Raw genomic sequence first — 15,545 nt, forward strand, 5'->3', positions numbered from 1 at the left:
CATCATTTTTTTACATGGTTAGTGGATAGAACGGGGCCGGAGCTTGCTCCTTCGTACTAGTGTAGTGGCTTAGCTGCCCTAGTTTCCCTTCCTTACCGGTATTCCTTAGCAAAAGCACTAAGTAAGCCCTCAAAGGCCTTCACGGGCTAAAGAGGCGGATTCCGGACAGGGGAATTGACTTGCAAACTGTGGCTACGCACCTAAGAGCGGAAATGCCGACAACAGCCCCTTCTTAGTCAATGGGGCTAAGAAGGGGGTAGGAGCTTCGCCCGGCGAAACCCCATGCTTTGAGAGTTCCTTTCTGCCAGCACTTTCTTTCTCTACCCGGGAGTCACTTCATCAGTACCTGGGGCTACTGTCCCAGGATGCCAAAGGTATGATCCATACATGGAAAGTGTCAACTTTGACTCACAAGCGCCACCCTCACCGGGTAAATCCGGAGAAGGGCAACCGCTTCTGTAGGTAACGACTCAAATTAAGATTTTCATTTATAGAGTCGTGAACCAACGAGTCTTTAAGTAAGTGGGCGTTAAGCGTAACGAGCTTACATTACAGGAGGTAGAAAATCTTTGCCGTTAGTCTTTTAGAAAGAAATATTCAAGCTAGGCTAGTAAGAGAAGGAATACAGGTAAGAAGTCGAGAAGTCAACTAACTTCTAGTGCTTTCCACACCCCGCCCCTTAGAGGGAAATTTACCTGTGAATGCGGTGCGGGCCACTGCTCTCCCTTTCACTCGAAACAAGAGTTCCGTGCCAAGCATAAAGATTGAATCAATAGGACCGTATTCTAATCCTAGAAATGCCAGAACTCTCTTTCTGAATGTCTCGACTTTCTTTCTCAAAAAACCGGACAGGGGTGCGGAAATAGCAAGAATAAAATGAATAGGCTCTTGTCAATAGGTTGTTTGGCAGCTTTACGCGAATCCACACTAGCTAACTTTACACAGAAGGACCACCACCATTGATACATTGATAGTGGATTAAGTGGCATTGTATATTTATGCCCAAGTGCGGAGAAACTTAAGTAAGGGTATCCTATTGCTAAACATCCGGCTACCATAGTTTTTTGGGAAGAAGCCCATGTCTGGAGCTATGCCACTTTATAATCATTAATATTCGCGGACACAACCACCAGAAGCCATATCTTTCGAAGGAAATGAAACGGAGAATGATATATAAATATGAAGTAAAGAAATATAGAATTAGAAAAAGCGGTATGGTATAAAGGCTTACGACCTGGAGATTCTTAGCTTTTTAGACACAATCTATGTTACTAGCTATTCAGTGGATTCCTAGCCCTTGACTCATGGTAGAGAACACCTATTGGCTCGCTTTCTTTCTCTTTATGTGGGGACGAGAACAAACTGACTATAAATCCGCGGAATCCACTACCTGCCCCTGCTTCTTGGTCACCAGAATCCACTGTCTCTACCTGTGCTCTAGCTTCGGGTTCACCTAGGTGGGAAACTAGCTCTCTTTATGTGTAGATATGGCTGGTGAAACTGTTGGACGAACAGGACTCGTCTTTAATGCGGGCTTTCTACATACCACAGGGATTCTAGAAGTGTACTCTGATTTAAACGACCTGGTATCTTGATTGCTGCTATTTTGATTTACCCCGAGCCGGTTCCGGGGCCAGCGTCTATTAAGAAGGGGATAGCCGGCTTATTTCGCTCCTAAATACATTTAATTTAGCCTTTCTCCGGAACTACTTTGAATACCGATCCTTCCCAAATCAAATGCAACTGATTAAAGAGCAGCAGCTCACTCGGTCGTAGGGAAAATAGTAATATATTAGTCATTCATCGCCTTGAGCGGAGCCTGGTCTGGGATCGAGCCCTTCTGCCCTTCCTAAGGATCATATTACCGTGTTGGCTAAACTAGCTTTCTGGCTTTGAGCTGGAACAAGGTATGATCCAACAGAAGGGCAGAGCCCGTTTCCGATGTGAGATAGAATATCTGGGGATCACTAAATAAAGCGTTCGCCTCTATCGCCTACTTACTCGGGGATTCCGTCTTAGATCTCCCGATCCGCCCCTGCGAGTGCTGGGACTTTCTCTTTTTTTCCTTCTAACTATGGGCAGGTTTTCAGCTCATTCCTTTGATGAGTCTGAGACAACTCCATCTCTTCAAATCAAATAGAGTACATCAGAGATTGTGACCTCTTTGCTTAAACGAGGTAGCCATACCTAACCTACTAAGGGTTAATCAAAGAAATAGCGTAAGTGAAGCCCTTAATGCAAGCACTAAGTAAGAAACCTACCTTTCCTCAACTCTTGGGCTTGAGGCTTCTTTTCAAGCTGAATAGAAATGGAAGAAGAAGACAGCTGGTAGCGCAGGTTGGATCAACGCGTAGATTCCAGCTGTCCTTGTTGAATGATCGAGTAGCTTCGACTTCACCTTTTATCGAAATTGGGTGGGTGAATGTTCAGTCTATCTGAGTATAAGATCGAAAAGAATGAATGCATTGATTGCATTTCAAGTGAGATGTCCAAGAGAAAGGGAACGAGGGGAAGAAGCGACGAAGAAAAGAAGTGAATGAAAAAGCATGGCATGACGAGAATGGAGAAATTCGAGATGTTAGAAAGTGCAAAATCTATAATAGCAAAAATCCGAGAGGATTACCTCGTTGTTCTTTGTCTCATAATAATTATTCTGCTTCTGATCTTCCTATACTATTACTTTGACCAATCTAACAAATTGGCTTTAGAATTAATAAAAAACGAAGACGTCAAATCTATCAAAATCGGTATGTCAGGTTTAGAAATTAAAAAGAAATGAGAACAAGCATGGCATGACGAGAATGGAGAAATTCGAGATGTTAGAAGGTGCAAAATCAATGGGTGCCGGAGCTGCTACAATTGCTTCAGCGGGAGCTGCTGTAGGTATCGGAAACGTATTCAGTTCATTAATTCATTCCGTGGCAAGAAATCCATCATTGGCAAAACAGTTATTCGGATATGCAATCCTGGGCTTTGCTCTAACCGAGGCTATTGCCTTGTTCGCATTAATGATGGCCTTTCTGATTCTCTTTGTTTTCTAAGTTTATCCTTTTGAAAGGTGTAGTCTCTCCTACCTGAGGAAGAGGACGAGGCCACCCCCTTTCTTATTATTTTATTAGGGGTGTGGGAAAGGAGAGAGGGAATGCGGGCTCCTTTCACTTGAGTGAATTCTTTTCTTCTTTCCTTTACTACGATACAACGAATGAATTGAGTCAAATGAATGTACAATATTCACTCAGAAGCGGCAACTGCTTTCGCTTCTTCAATAGTTTAGGGCGGGGTCAATTATGGGGCAGAAAGGTTCTCAGTAGAGCTTTTTCGGTACTCAGAACATTCTCAGTCGTCAGTCGCGGTCATTCTTCCCTCCCGAGTCCCAGGAAGTCACTTATAGTATCCTTTCCCTGAGCTATTTCATATCCTCATCCCTCTAAGACACTTCCGGAAGAAAGAACCCAGCTTACCAAACGAGCGAAGCGTAGGTCATAAAGCAGCTTTCCAGTTACAATCACCTTCATAACCTAAAATGAAAAGACCCGGGGAAAATGGTATGTTTTGACAGAAGTTATCTCTGTTACAAACTTTAGGATGCTGAGCTAGCTACCAGATGATCAGCCAGCATGCATTAATAGAATAGATTGTCTCCTTGCAAGCGAGCGATTTAGTGAGCATATAAGCTCTACTGATAACATCTGTGCCATTCATGCCAACTCGAACGACTACTCACCGGGAGAGTCAAGATTGCATGGGATTTTACATGCAGGTAAGATCTCCGGACAGCTGACTCTTATCCTGGGAGTGAAATTCTCACTCACTCTATCCCACTACTTCCTTCCCTAGCTCGACTTATAGGGATAAGGAAGTGAACGCTGAAAGGAAGCCAGGGGACTCCTACCTAAAGCGAGTCGACTCTCTGGCACTGGCCACTAGGTCATCGACAGAAAGACTTCCTAGTTCATCCTCTACTTCGACCAGCCTCACTGGCCATCGATCCAGCTCAGCGTGAAGAGGTGCAACCCTTGTATTGATCGGATCCTCCCCCCCTACTAAGCAAAGTGGACAGCCGGAGAGATGCTTTGGTTGATTTCCTCAATTATTGATGAACCTTGGACAGCTTTCTCTGAAAGCACCGAGGAAACATCTCTGTGGGATTTGGCGATCGAGGATAAGTATAAGTAAGGCCTTTATGCGGTCCAGAACAGATCGAGCAGGGGCAAGTAAGGCATCATGCTTTCCCGGGGAGATCCTTTCAATATATATAATAATAGTGAAGCTTCTCGCGCATTCGTGCTTGCTGTGAAAGTGATATTCGTAATCAAGAGATGGGGCTGCCTACAACACTAAGAAGCAATGGGGACAAAGGCCTCGAATCCTGTCTTTGACGGTGATCATAGCGCTGGAAAAGTAATCGAATGTTTTCATCTTCTATTTGACTTACTACGGGCATCACATGATTACCATAGTATATGGAGATCTCAGTAAGCTCCCCCACCACCAGCGACAACTAAGGCTTCACCCGCAATCGAGTTCTCGGTCTTACCTAGCGTAAAAGAGAATCGAATCCCTTGAGTTAACCGTTGGAGAGGAATCAGAAATGGAACCTTTGGCGAGATTCTTCCCACACCCGTTCGGTAGTCTACCTCAGTTACAACACTATTTCCCCTCCGATCCGGGCTTTGCTTGCTTCCCTCTTCCTCGGGAAAGACCTTGATTAAAAGGAAAGGAATAAGAATAGGCGAATCGCTATCTCTGAAACCAAAGTCGTACTATCTTTACTAAAGTCCTAATGTAATGCCCTTTAAACCACCAACAGGTCCTATTCCGACAACACTGAAAAAGGGCTCTCTCCGTCTCAGTTAGTCAGTACCTTAAACTAATTAGTAATTTCCAAGCTGCTCTTTCAGAAGCTGTGATGGCTCTTTTGAATATCTAGTTCCGTCTGGTAGCGGTTAGAGCAGGTCCCGTTTCCGCTCCTAGCGAGCTAACATCATAAAATGAACTTAAAAACTCTCCTGCTATTCATTCCTCTGCTTGCTTGCCAATAACCTCCATTCGAAGCCCAGCCGGGAAGGCAAAACAATGATTTCCCTGCCTGCATCTAAGGAACCCCCTCTCCTGCTTTTCTGCTAGCCCATCTATTGATAGATTGATAGAAAGTACAAGCCTGCAAAGCCCTTCCTAGCTATAGTGGTCGAAGCCATCTCTTTCCTATTCCTTTTCCAGTGCCATGCGAGGAAGCTACGAAGCTGCATCTGAACCTCCCTGCCCGGGAGGCTCCCATCGCTAGGCTAGCTCCATATAGGCCCCATAGAACCATCCGATCTAGAGCGAGCCTCAAAGCAAGATCTTTCTCCTACCTTTGCCTTTGGGATGCTAGCTATGCTTCTCACGGCCCTCGAACTATCAGGACGGCATGATAACAACTCGAACTCCAGATTGAAATGTATCTGCTAAGGCGTTCTTGGTGATCCCGCCCGGGGACGACTAGATAGAAGGAGGAGAGGGGGAATGCTGGATCGCTAAAGTTCTATATCCCTAGAGCGGGGATGGGAACAACCAACTGTGTGTCATCACGTGCGTGCCACGTGGAGGCGGGAGACAGGAGCACCGGTAGAGGCAGTAGCTTACCTTGAACCAGTCCCGGGGGCGAGGATAGCAGCGGAGGATATTCTATAAAAACTTCTTTTTAGGCTCTAAAGCTCCTCAGAAGACAAGACTAGAACAGCCTTAAATAAGGAAATACCTAGCTACCTTAACTATAGGAATTGGGCTTTCAGAGTCATAAAAGGAGAGGTGAAAGGGTCGGTCGAGCTGAATTCCCCTCTCCAACTTGACTAGAAAAAAGGGGGGTCGGCCTGGAAAGAGAACGGATTAGCAGTTAGCTAGTGAGAAGCTAGGATTCCACAGCATAAGATATTCTCTTAAACCAAAGCACCACAACAAACCAGAGCTGCACATATATATATATTGCCATGAATTCATGAACGTGCTTTCCCTTAGATCAGGTAGAGCCTGGATGTGCTCGCTAATAGCTCCTTGAGCTCATTCGAGACCACTGCAAACAGAAGAAGCAGCGAAAACACCGATCTCTCTTTCTTCTTATCTAATCTTTTCCTTCCTTTCCTTACTCAGTTCTAGATGAACTCTGAATCCAAAGCTTATGCCACAGCGCAATGCCCGACCTTATATAATTAAGTAAAGAAGGAATCTGCTTTCTAGAGCCGAAAAAAAAGGCTCAGAACAACCTATTCAATGCAAAGAGCGGCTATGCCGATATTAAAGCAGAATGCCATTCAAGCAAGAATGAAGGTATTCTATTCACCCTCGGCTTGGAGAACTTCACTACCTTGAAAGGAATGCTTTCCCTCTGGCTTCCCGTGCCAAGCTGTAAGCATAGCGAGTTAGGTACAAGAAGACGAATAAGGAAGGAAGATCGTAGATACATAGCGTCAGTCTCAACAGCCTATATCTTATCTTCTATCAGTCCTGCTTCTCCTCATCGGGAAGCAGATCCTTCACTGATATGTCCAATAAGAATCTATAATAGCCTAATAGTATGTCGCCTTTCCTCTCAAGCGCCGAGGGCTTAAAGGTCCCAGGTTCCGGATCCCCTTATTCAACTCATCTTTATTTAGAAGTCCGAGAATAGAGGACTAACTCAATAGCTACAGGAGCGGGGCTTCTTTGCGAAACCCGAAGCCCGGGTGCCACATCCGGTCCTAAATTAATAGAGAGACCGGTAAAGACGGTTGCCTAGCTTACTTGGTAATGGACTCCTTTTGTTTAGCGGTCATGGATCGTGGTGTTCTTGTTTGTATACTATTATCAGAATTCACGTTCTGATCTTTCTTATCTTGATCTAACGGCCGGCCAAAGAGAGAGCGACTGGTAGGGAAAATGATTAGATATAGAGTGGAAGGCAGAACGAATCCAAAGGCTAATCTGACACTCTAATAATCCCAGGAGAGTAAGGATCCTCTAGCCTGAGTCTCAAACCAAACTCCGGTAAGGGGAAGTAGCGAGATTCCGATTCCTTCGTGGGGAATCAACGAAGCTTACTGCCCAACCTGCGCTCCAGCAGCTTGAGTACTTAGTTAACGCCCGCCCCAGCCCTGTCAATCATTGGATTGGGTAAAAAGTCCCCTTCTTTCTTTGAGTCCCAACCGGTTCGCCTGTACTTTGATAATGGCGTGTGGGCGGGATGCCTATATTATATGTATATATGTAAATGTTAGGATCATAAGAATCCAAGGGGCCTTCTCCTAGCGCTTTTTCTTACTATTACTACCGAAAACATTCGTTCTTCCGGAGTGACTACTGACTTCTGTCTTTAGCTTTATAAGGGGCCAATGCTTGATCAATAATGAGTGAACGGGCCGTATCAGACGGAGTAGGATCTGTCGTCCTCCACCTATAGCACCCAACAGCGACGTTGCTCAGTCACAATACGCAGGGGCAGCCCCTCTGAATGCATTGATAGATACATCCGCTGAGCCAGGTACGAAAAGTTTTACCTGTTGTGACGAGTTGATCGCCGACGAATCCTGAAATGAATCTAAATGGGCGGGGTTTCGGACACAAAAAAGGACCCATTTTGGAAAGTAAATAGAATACGTAGTTTCGAGAAAAGGTCCTTTGTGAATCCTCGGAAAAAGGCGACGTGAAAACGTTCGAAAAAGCACCAAGATCTTGAATGCATTGCGTCATCGATTTCTCTTTTTGTCTCCCCTGAGGCGTCGGCTGTGGTCGTTTCCGCTGCGTATGGATTTATGGAGAACTCTTCCTATGGCGACGGAGTCAAGATATGAAGCCTGTGAATTAGGGCTTGGGGCACCTTTTTCTATTGTGGGCCACCCCTTCCAAGGTTCTCTTCTGGAGCAGCTTTCTTCAGCGCCCATCCTGATTAAAGGATTTCTCCACATTGGGCAGCCACTCACGACAAACTGTCCTTGTCTCAGGGCTTGGAGCCTCTCTTGGGCCCCGTTGGGGAGTCCGGTGACAGTCTCTTCCTTATTACTAATCTCTTATGCCTCTAGTCCTTGCTTAGATTCTCTATCATTTGATAATTTATCCAATATATCTCTTAGTCAATCTATTCAAACCACCTCGTCAAACGAGTGTCATGCAAGGCTTGCCGGTATCTGATTATTAGAGTCCTGACCTTCCTATAGTAAACTTCTCTGGAGCTGCTTCCGTCTTTCTTTTTGCCACATTGATAGGTCGTCTCCGTCTCCTTCCCTTAGAGGAAAGGCCCTTGGATCTCCAACTAGAATCTATGATTCATCCGTGGCTCTCCTTGTTAACCTGCAAAAACCCCCAAGCCATGGTATTCAATCTGTTTTGTAATAGATTGCTAGACCTATTGCAAGAGCTCTTAGACCCTTTATTGAACATCGCGAAAGTCTCTTCCCCCCCTAATATTTTCAACGCTCTGGTAGTTAAGGGTCAAGATACTGTCGGTAAACTTAATTAATGTGACTTGTGAAGTACAGCATAATAGAGTTCGGGCTGTAGCTATGAGTGCTACAGATGGTCTAATGAGAGGAATGGAAGTGATTGACACGGGAGCTCCTTCCAGTCGCCTCCTCCGGATTTGATCCATAAATTCCTTCATTTCATTGAGGGTGGAATTAGTTACGAGGCAATCTTCCACATGAATCCGTGTCCTCTATAGCCTTCCCGGCCCGGACCAAGTAGCCTATGAAGCATCAAATTAAGTACTCAAGTAAAAGTACTTGTCCTCCCCAACAGCTGAAATCAACCCAAGCAGCATACCCGTTTAAGCATAGTCGCTCATTGTTGGTTTCGAGTGTTTATGTGCCAATTTCAGGTGAGGTAATGCTAATTGATCCTCCGTAGTTGATAAACAGAGCCTGTTACTCATAAGTCAAAATCAAACTATGCCCATTCAAAAATGATTTCAATGCTGATTTAGGGCCGGCCAAACGAATGAGACTTGTTCACCAACGAAAAGAAAATAGAGAGTGCTAACCCGAAGCACCGTCCCCATACTATCTATCATATATCCAATTGACGACTTTCCTGCTACTCCTAGTAGGAGAAGGACAAAGAACAGAGGAAAGAGACATAGGATAGACGAAAGATGGAGAGAAAGAGTATAATCCATTTTTAACCCCTCGCAACAAGTTCAGTTTGAAACCGAATTCCTTCCTTACTGCAGTAGCCGTAGTAGTAGCAGTAGGAATAGTCGCCAAATAGACGGAATTAGTCTTAGTGCCGTAGTTGGATTACCTTCCTCACCTTCCCTTTGTCCCTTAACTGCTGACAGCAAGCATTCCTGGAGCAAGTAATCTGCCAAAGAATAGAAAAGAGAGGTTGATCGCTGTCTTTATGAGTTCGTGATGAGACGGAGATCTCAATCAAGGGCTCTGAAAGCAACTCTTGAACCCCAGGAGAGGGAACTCAATAGGTAGAGGCTATAGAACCGTTAGGCTAGGCCAATTCTACTTCATTTGTTTGCTTCGGTTTACCTTCTTTCAGTGGTAGCTTTTGTGTCTAGCTCGTTCTCTTATTCCCAGCTCGAAAGAAAAATGCTTTAATCTAAGATCCCCCTGAGCCTGCTAACTCAACTCTTCTTTCTTAGCAATGATCTGTTATCAATGAATTTCTTCCTTACCGGAATTCGGAGATAGGACTTAGCCGGGTATTTGACTTCAGCTTAGCTGCTTAGCGAATGCTATATTTAGCCCTTTCCGGCCCGGGTCCGGGTATAGGTAGTAAGTATTGAGACATGTAATTACGTTCGGATCGGGCTACATGCTTGTTGACCAAATTTTGTGAAGATCCTCTGTTAGCTACGATAAGCCACTATAGGATCGTAGAAAGTGTGTTCTCAGTTATTCAAGGAGCGAAAGGGCTCAGCAACACCGACGTGGGCATTCGGTAAAACTAAACCATTTCAAGCGCTCCCATATGCACACCGCATCTTAGGGCTATTTCAATGTAGTATAGTTCTAAAAAAGTGGTTCATTCGCCCCGGATTCCACCCTACTATGGCATAGTCAAACTCTTTGTTCTCATAACAGAGAACCGGCCCTTAGCCTTAGTTGGAAGCTAAGGCATAGGACCTATGCTATGATAGGGTTCTCCGCTTCATCGATCTCCCCTTCCGCCTTTAGTATTTGAATGGATGCTGCTTTAGCTGAGTTGATTATGGAAGAGACCCGGTTAGCCCCGCGGGTGCCCGCATCCTTAGGCAGTATGGATTCTGTTTTAGCTGCTGCCGGCTTCAGCCCATAATTGGGTGGTACATGCATTTGAACCTCTTTTTCCTTAAGGAGCTCCAGTTTGATCAGTACTTCGTTCTTGGGAAGCCCTTCAAGGAATCGTTTCTTTTGTTAAGCAAGCTAGAATGTGTTTTCTGCTGCTATCAGGAGTTCCTGACCCAAGGAGCTACTTCTTCGTTGAGCTATGACCTTCTTGTGATCTACCTGCCTTACTAGCTGTACTGTTGGTCGCTTACCTCTTTCTCCGGATTGGAACTTAGCCCTAGATTCAGTATCTGGTATGAGATGAGTGTATGGTGATACACATTTCCAAAGAGAGAATGGAGGACTGAAAGAAGGCTAAGGAGCTGCTACAATAGCATTAGCGCTTCCAGGCACGCTTGCCTATCACTTCTGCTTCCTTCATCCTACTCTACTTCTCTTTCTTTAGCAAAAGCTTCGGCCTTAGGTCTGAGAGCTGTGGTACTATAGACATCATATCTAGTGAGTCTTATTATTTCTTCGCCTTTGGCTTTCGTCCTCTTAACATGCTTCAGCCTTCATCTTTCTTAGGACTAACGGCTATCTATTCCGGCTTATTTCACTTGAATAGCTTATTTCAAAAGAATAAATAGGTATTCAGTGAGTGACTCTTTCCGTCTTTTGTTTAGGTTCATTACGTGTGAGTTTCGTCTCTTTATCAGTGAAAGTGAATTCGGTTTATTAATTGCTTAAGGATAGTCCTTCCCCCAGGTGTAAAGTCTGATGTTCGATGATCCCCGGGTGAAACCCTCAGGCTCGACTCCCAAAAGAAGGGTAGTCAAAGACTACCTCTTTCTCCTGGCCTGGCTGGCTCTCCTACCTGGGATCCCGACTATCATCCATATCCGTAAGCATTCCAAAACCGACCCTTGTTGGAAGGAAGGCTTACTGCTTTTTGGTTGTTGCAAGGGAATAGCTTAGCTTTCCGGTTGTCTGCTAGCCTGTGTAATAGTAAGTAATAGCCCCCAAGGGCTTATCTTCTTCTAGCATCTCCCGTAGCGGAGAAGGGACCATTGACTTTGCTTCGAATCAATCCTATCATCAGTAGGGGCCTAATGCCAGTCTTCGAGGCAAGCGAATCGAATCGGACTAAAAGGAATAGGTTTCCTATCCCCTAGGTGGCAGAGCTGCCTTTAGAGTTTAGAGTAGAGCTCACTTCCCCACTCGGTTCCTAATCTGTGGATTACTAAAAGACTCCCGATACCGGACATTACGCATTAGACTGATTGGACCACTTAATGGGACCCCTTTGGCTTGGCTATTCTGGGCCTTCTTCTATTCGTACCTGCTTCCGTTTCTCCCCCCGCCATTAAATTCAATTCTTTCAGGTCCAGGCCTCAGGCACAGACCAGAAACTTAACTGATACGAAAAACTAAATAAAGCACAAAAAAAAGTCACTAAACAGCTTTGCTTGCATGGAAGGCAATTGCGTTAGAGAATCCTAATCCGGGGATTTGTTCCAGTAATGGCATAAACGTCCCGGAAAGATCTGATATGAAATCTGATCTGGATCTAACCAGTAACCCTGCATTCAAGCTGAATAAAGTCTGTCTAACTCCAACCATGCTTTTACACACGCACCGTGTACGAAAAGGTTCCTCTCGACTGTCAAGAAAGCATTATCAATACAGGAAGCAAAGAATGCCCGGATGACCCGATTGTACTAGCCTTATTCCATTCCAGTACTGTAATAAGCTAGCACAATAAGGGCCTTCGAGCAGCAAGCCGGGGGGACAGTCTTTTAGTTTTTTAGTTCTTTACTCTACGCTAATAACATAAGTTAGTAGACTAGCTTCGCTCTTCTTATAATGCTTGTGAGTAAGTAACTCTATGAAAGCCCTGCCCTTTAGAGAGCCCCTTCTACTACTATAGCAAAGCTATTGGATTAAAGCTAGGATAGGCGCCTGGGTGCTTTAATGGATTTTGGTAGCGGATCTTGCTGTTAGACGAAGTGGAGCAAGGAAATGCCCTGCCCGAAATAAGGCTACGGAACGTAGTTAGTGCTTCCCAGTTGTGGAGCAGGAAGGTATTCCCTGCTAGTTTTTAAGTTCCTTCTAATCTTCTTTTTTGCGCTGGTTGTTAAAGCTCTTTCTATCTTAGCATTACGAGGAAAATGAAAAATGGAGGTTCAGTCCCTTTATTACAGGGGCGGAGTTGCCAAAGAGAGTATCAGATCGAGATGAAAAGACGCTAGAGATGCTGAAGAAAGAGGACAGATAGGAATGCCAGGTTAGCATTTTTTTGGTATTTTCTGGGAACCTATGTGATTGTGGCTCCAACCTCTAAACCAAGGATGGTATCTAAAAATGGCCAATCATTTGCCGCGCCCCCTTACTCTAACATCGAAAGGAGCATATGCTGGGCTTCCACTGTGACTGCCATTGGATTGAAAACTTATAACATGGCGGTGATGAAAGGGCAGGAACAAGTAGTAAAGTTACATGGTCCCTTCTGGTTGCTGCAGTTGTGGTTGTGGGCATTTGAAAGAGTTAAGGACATTAGTCCGCCACCTCATTCTAAACCCTCGGAGGTTTTTCCAGGTCCGAAGGAGTATCTTATGTAAGATTCTTGCACAAGGGATGAGAGCGAAGAAAGCGCATAGGGCGATAAATGATCCTGCACTATCCGTTTTTCACTAAAAGAAAGGCCTTCTTAAATCTTTCTTATAATAAGATTTCATATAATAAGAAGTCGTTAAAGCTAAGGGTTGGCCATTACTATAAGGGAAAGGTAAAGGACTCACTCTAACTCTAGTCAGGAATAGAGAAAGCCGAAGGTTGGATCAAGGGATCGAAATGAAAGACAAATAAAATTCCTATATCCCCTAAGCTGCTACAAATCGAATAGAAAGTGTTGTCGGGCCTACCTATCTCTTTGGAAGAAGGATATCTCATAGTTGACAGATCCGATCTTATCTCCGTCTTTTTGTTCTCTTTTGCCTCCCGAGAATTCACATCATCATTTTTCTATTAGTTAGTAAGGTCTGATCTACTCTATTTCTATATAAAAGCACTGCCAAGTCCAAAGGAGTGAAGCAAGAGGTCTTTAATGAAAGAAAAGGGGCAAGTTCAGAGAGGAATTCCCGAAAGATCTTAAAATCGGATGGGATCCTAAGTACTATGTACGCTAAACTTTTGAGCCCCCGCCTTCCCTAGGAGCAGAACATAAAGGATATCCTTATCTGTCAGGACGGAAGATTTTGTTCTTCATTCGCTTTGGTGAAGACTGATATCAGATAGCCGTACCGTCATCTCCTTCAATTTCAATTTGTTTAATGACCGACCCACTAATACAATAAATTTCCCCGGAACACAAGACCTAGACTTTACAACCCCCGAAAATGAAAACGTTCATGAGAAGCCACAGTTGCATGAAATCTGGTGTGGTCAATCACATCGAAAAGTTGTCTTAACAGCGACATCCATTTTGCACTCGAAGATCTAGCGGGCCTGGGCCCAATTTGAAAGGGACCAAAAGGCAAAACCTATGGAAAGAAATTTCGACATTACTTAGCCCCTTTTCTTGCTTGACAGAGTGTGGTGTGGTGTGAACAGAATGTCCTGTTCAAAACTAGAATTTACTTAGCTTAGAATAAGAAGAAGTTCGAAAGCCAATCATAGAAGGCTAGGCACCTAGATTGCTAGACCCTTTTTTCTTTGCTACCTTGTTCAAAGCACTTTCTATTTATGGTTCTGACTTTATGAATTCAGCTTTTGTTACTTATGCCAGAAATAGAGTCGGCGGGTCGTCCCAGAATCCTCTCTCTCTTCGCGATTTCCTTGACTGTAATCTTACCTTTTTCCGGGACCCGGCGTTTATCGCACTGCTGCCACCAAGAACGCGCCCCCCCGAGCATTTCACAATTCCTTAGAAGAATCCAAATACAGCACATGACGCTTTCCATTAGATTGTCAGCGACAAACACTAAATCATTCCTAGGTACAATGAAAAATTACGTAAAAGAAATGCTAAAACTCCCATACTAAACCAGCTTTTAGTTAAAATTGTTTCCAAAGAGAAAAATCTGGTAGCCTTTCAGATCCCGTTGATCATATAACTGGGAGGGAACGTGTCACATTAGAGGTGAACGATCTGAGATGTCCGATAATTACCACGATGAGGCTGGTCCCTCTTTCATTTTAGTAGACTAAACTATGAATATGAATGAAGAAATGAATGAATGCCGGGCTCTTTCTTTTACTGCTAACCCCAAGAAGTTTCTTAATGCTTCTATTTTCTGTTTCGTCGAGCCCCGTGTGGTCCTCCTTTTAGTGTGGGTTCCATTGGATGAATCTCTCAAGTCAAGGTTCACGTACATAGCAGCAAGAATGGTGCAGCGCCTATTTCTCGTTCTCGCTCGGGAGCCAAAACGAACACGCCTGCTACCTACTGTACTGGACCCTCGACCAGGCATTCTACCCTTGTCGAATCGGAACCAACCACCACTGTATTGCGCTCGAACAGTTGAGCGGCCGCCGGCCAGCTACTTCCGTACCGTACACAGATATAGATTCATTCTTCGTACCTGGTCCAACTTCACAACCCCTCGCGGGTTGGTCAGAAGTCAGTCTTGTTTGGTAGGACTCTATTGGACAAAGCAAAGAAAAGAGAGTGCTCGACCGGCCAACAAAGACCGTAATTACATAGATAACAGCTCCTCCCTTTCTCCGTCTTTAAGGCTTTAAGGCGAACCGTATAGCGGCCGGAAAGAAAGACGACCTCACCTTCTCGTAGATGGTGTCAGTGAGAGCTACTTGAGTATCCTCCGTTGACCTTCTTTTGTAGATAGAATCCTCAATGAGTGGAAACAGGCAACCTTACTAATAAAGGTGCGCTTGTTGAGTAAGGCCTCTTGCAGGAGTGCTAACGCGCGCCCTTATTCTTCGCTTGCTCCGCAGTACGAGCCTCATACAGAGCAGCGCCCCTTTAATATGATGAGGAGAAGAGGTCTTTTCTGCACCAATCTTTATTTACTACTTATCTATTTTGGGTGTATAGCTCAGTTGGTAGAGCATTGGGCTTTTAACCTAATGGTCGCAGGTTCAAGTCCTGCTATACCCAAACCTACCTTACACTATACCTATTTATTAATTAATAAGGATGCGTAGTAACGTTCAAAGATCACTCTTTGGCCTTAAGACTCGCTGAAGCGACTTCGCCCTTTAAGTGAGAAGGGGGTGAGGTAAGGAGTAGTATAAGAGTGGCTCGGTAGGATTTCTCCCAGGGAATTCTGTCACATCCCTATAGTATAGCCAGAGTTAGTCGTTGGAGTTTTTTTG

General features: G+C 44.6%; 1 protein-coding gene and 1 non-coding gene across 2 annotated transcripts; both read left to right on the plus strand.

The window, feature by feature from the left end:
- Nucleotides 1–2,231: 2,231 nt before the first annotated feature.
- On the plus strand, nt 2,232–3,154 carry LOC127743795 (ATP synthase subunit 9, mitochondrial). The gene has a single exon (XM_052255974.1). The coding sequence runs from the start codon at nt 2,793–2,795 to the stop codon at nt 3,039–3,041; it is 249 nt and encodes an 82-aa protein (XP_052111934.1). The 5' UTR covers nt 2,232–2,792; the 3' UTR covers nt 3,042–3,154.
- A 12,100-nt stretch (nt 3,155–15,254) lies between these two features.
- TRNAK-UUU (transfer RNA lysine (anticodon UUU)) lies at nt 15,255–15,327 on the plus strand. The gene has a single exon. It is a non-coding gene; the product is annotated as a tRNA-Lys (tRNA).
- Nucleotides 15,328–15,545: the final 218 nt, after the last annotated feature.

Source organism: Arachis duranensis, unplaced genomic scaffold (genome assembly GCF_000817695.3).
Source record: "Arachis duranensis cultivar V14167 unplaced genomic scaffold, aradu.V14167.gnm2.J7QH unplaced_Scaffold_12105, whole genome shotgun sequence".
NCBI lineage: Eukaryota > Viridiplantae > Streptophyta > Magnoliopsida > Fabales > Fabaceae > Arachis > Arachis duranensis.

What these genes read in the sequence shown, in the direction of transcription:
- LOC127743795 (XM_052255974.1), top strand. Translation starts at nt 2,793, where the DNA reads ATGACGAGAATGGAGAAATTCGAGATGTTAGAAGGTGCAAAATCAATG.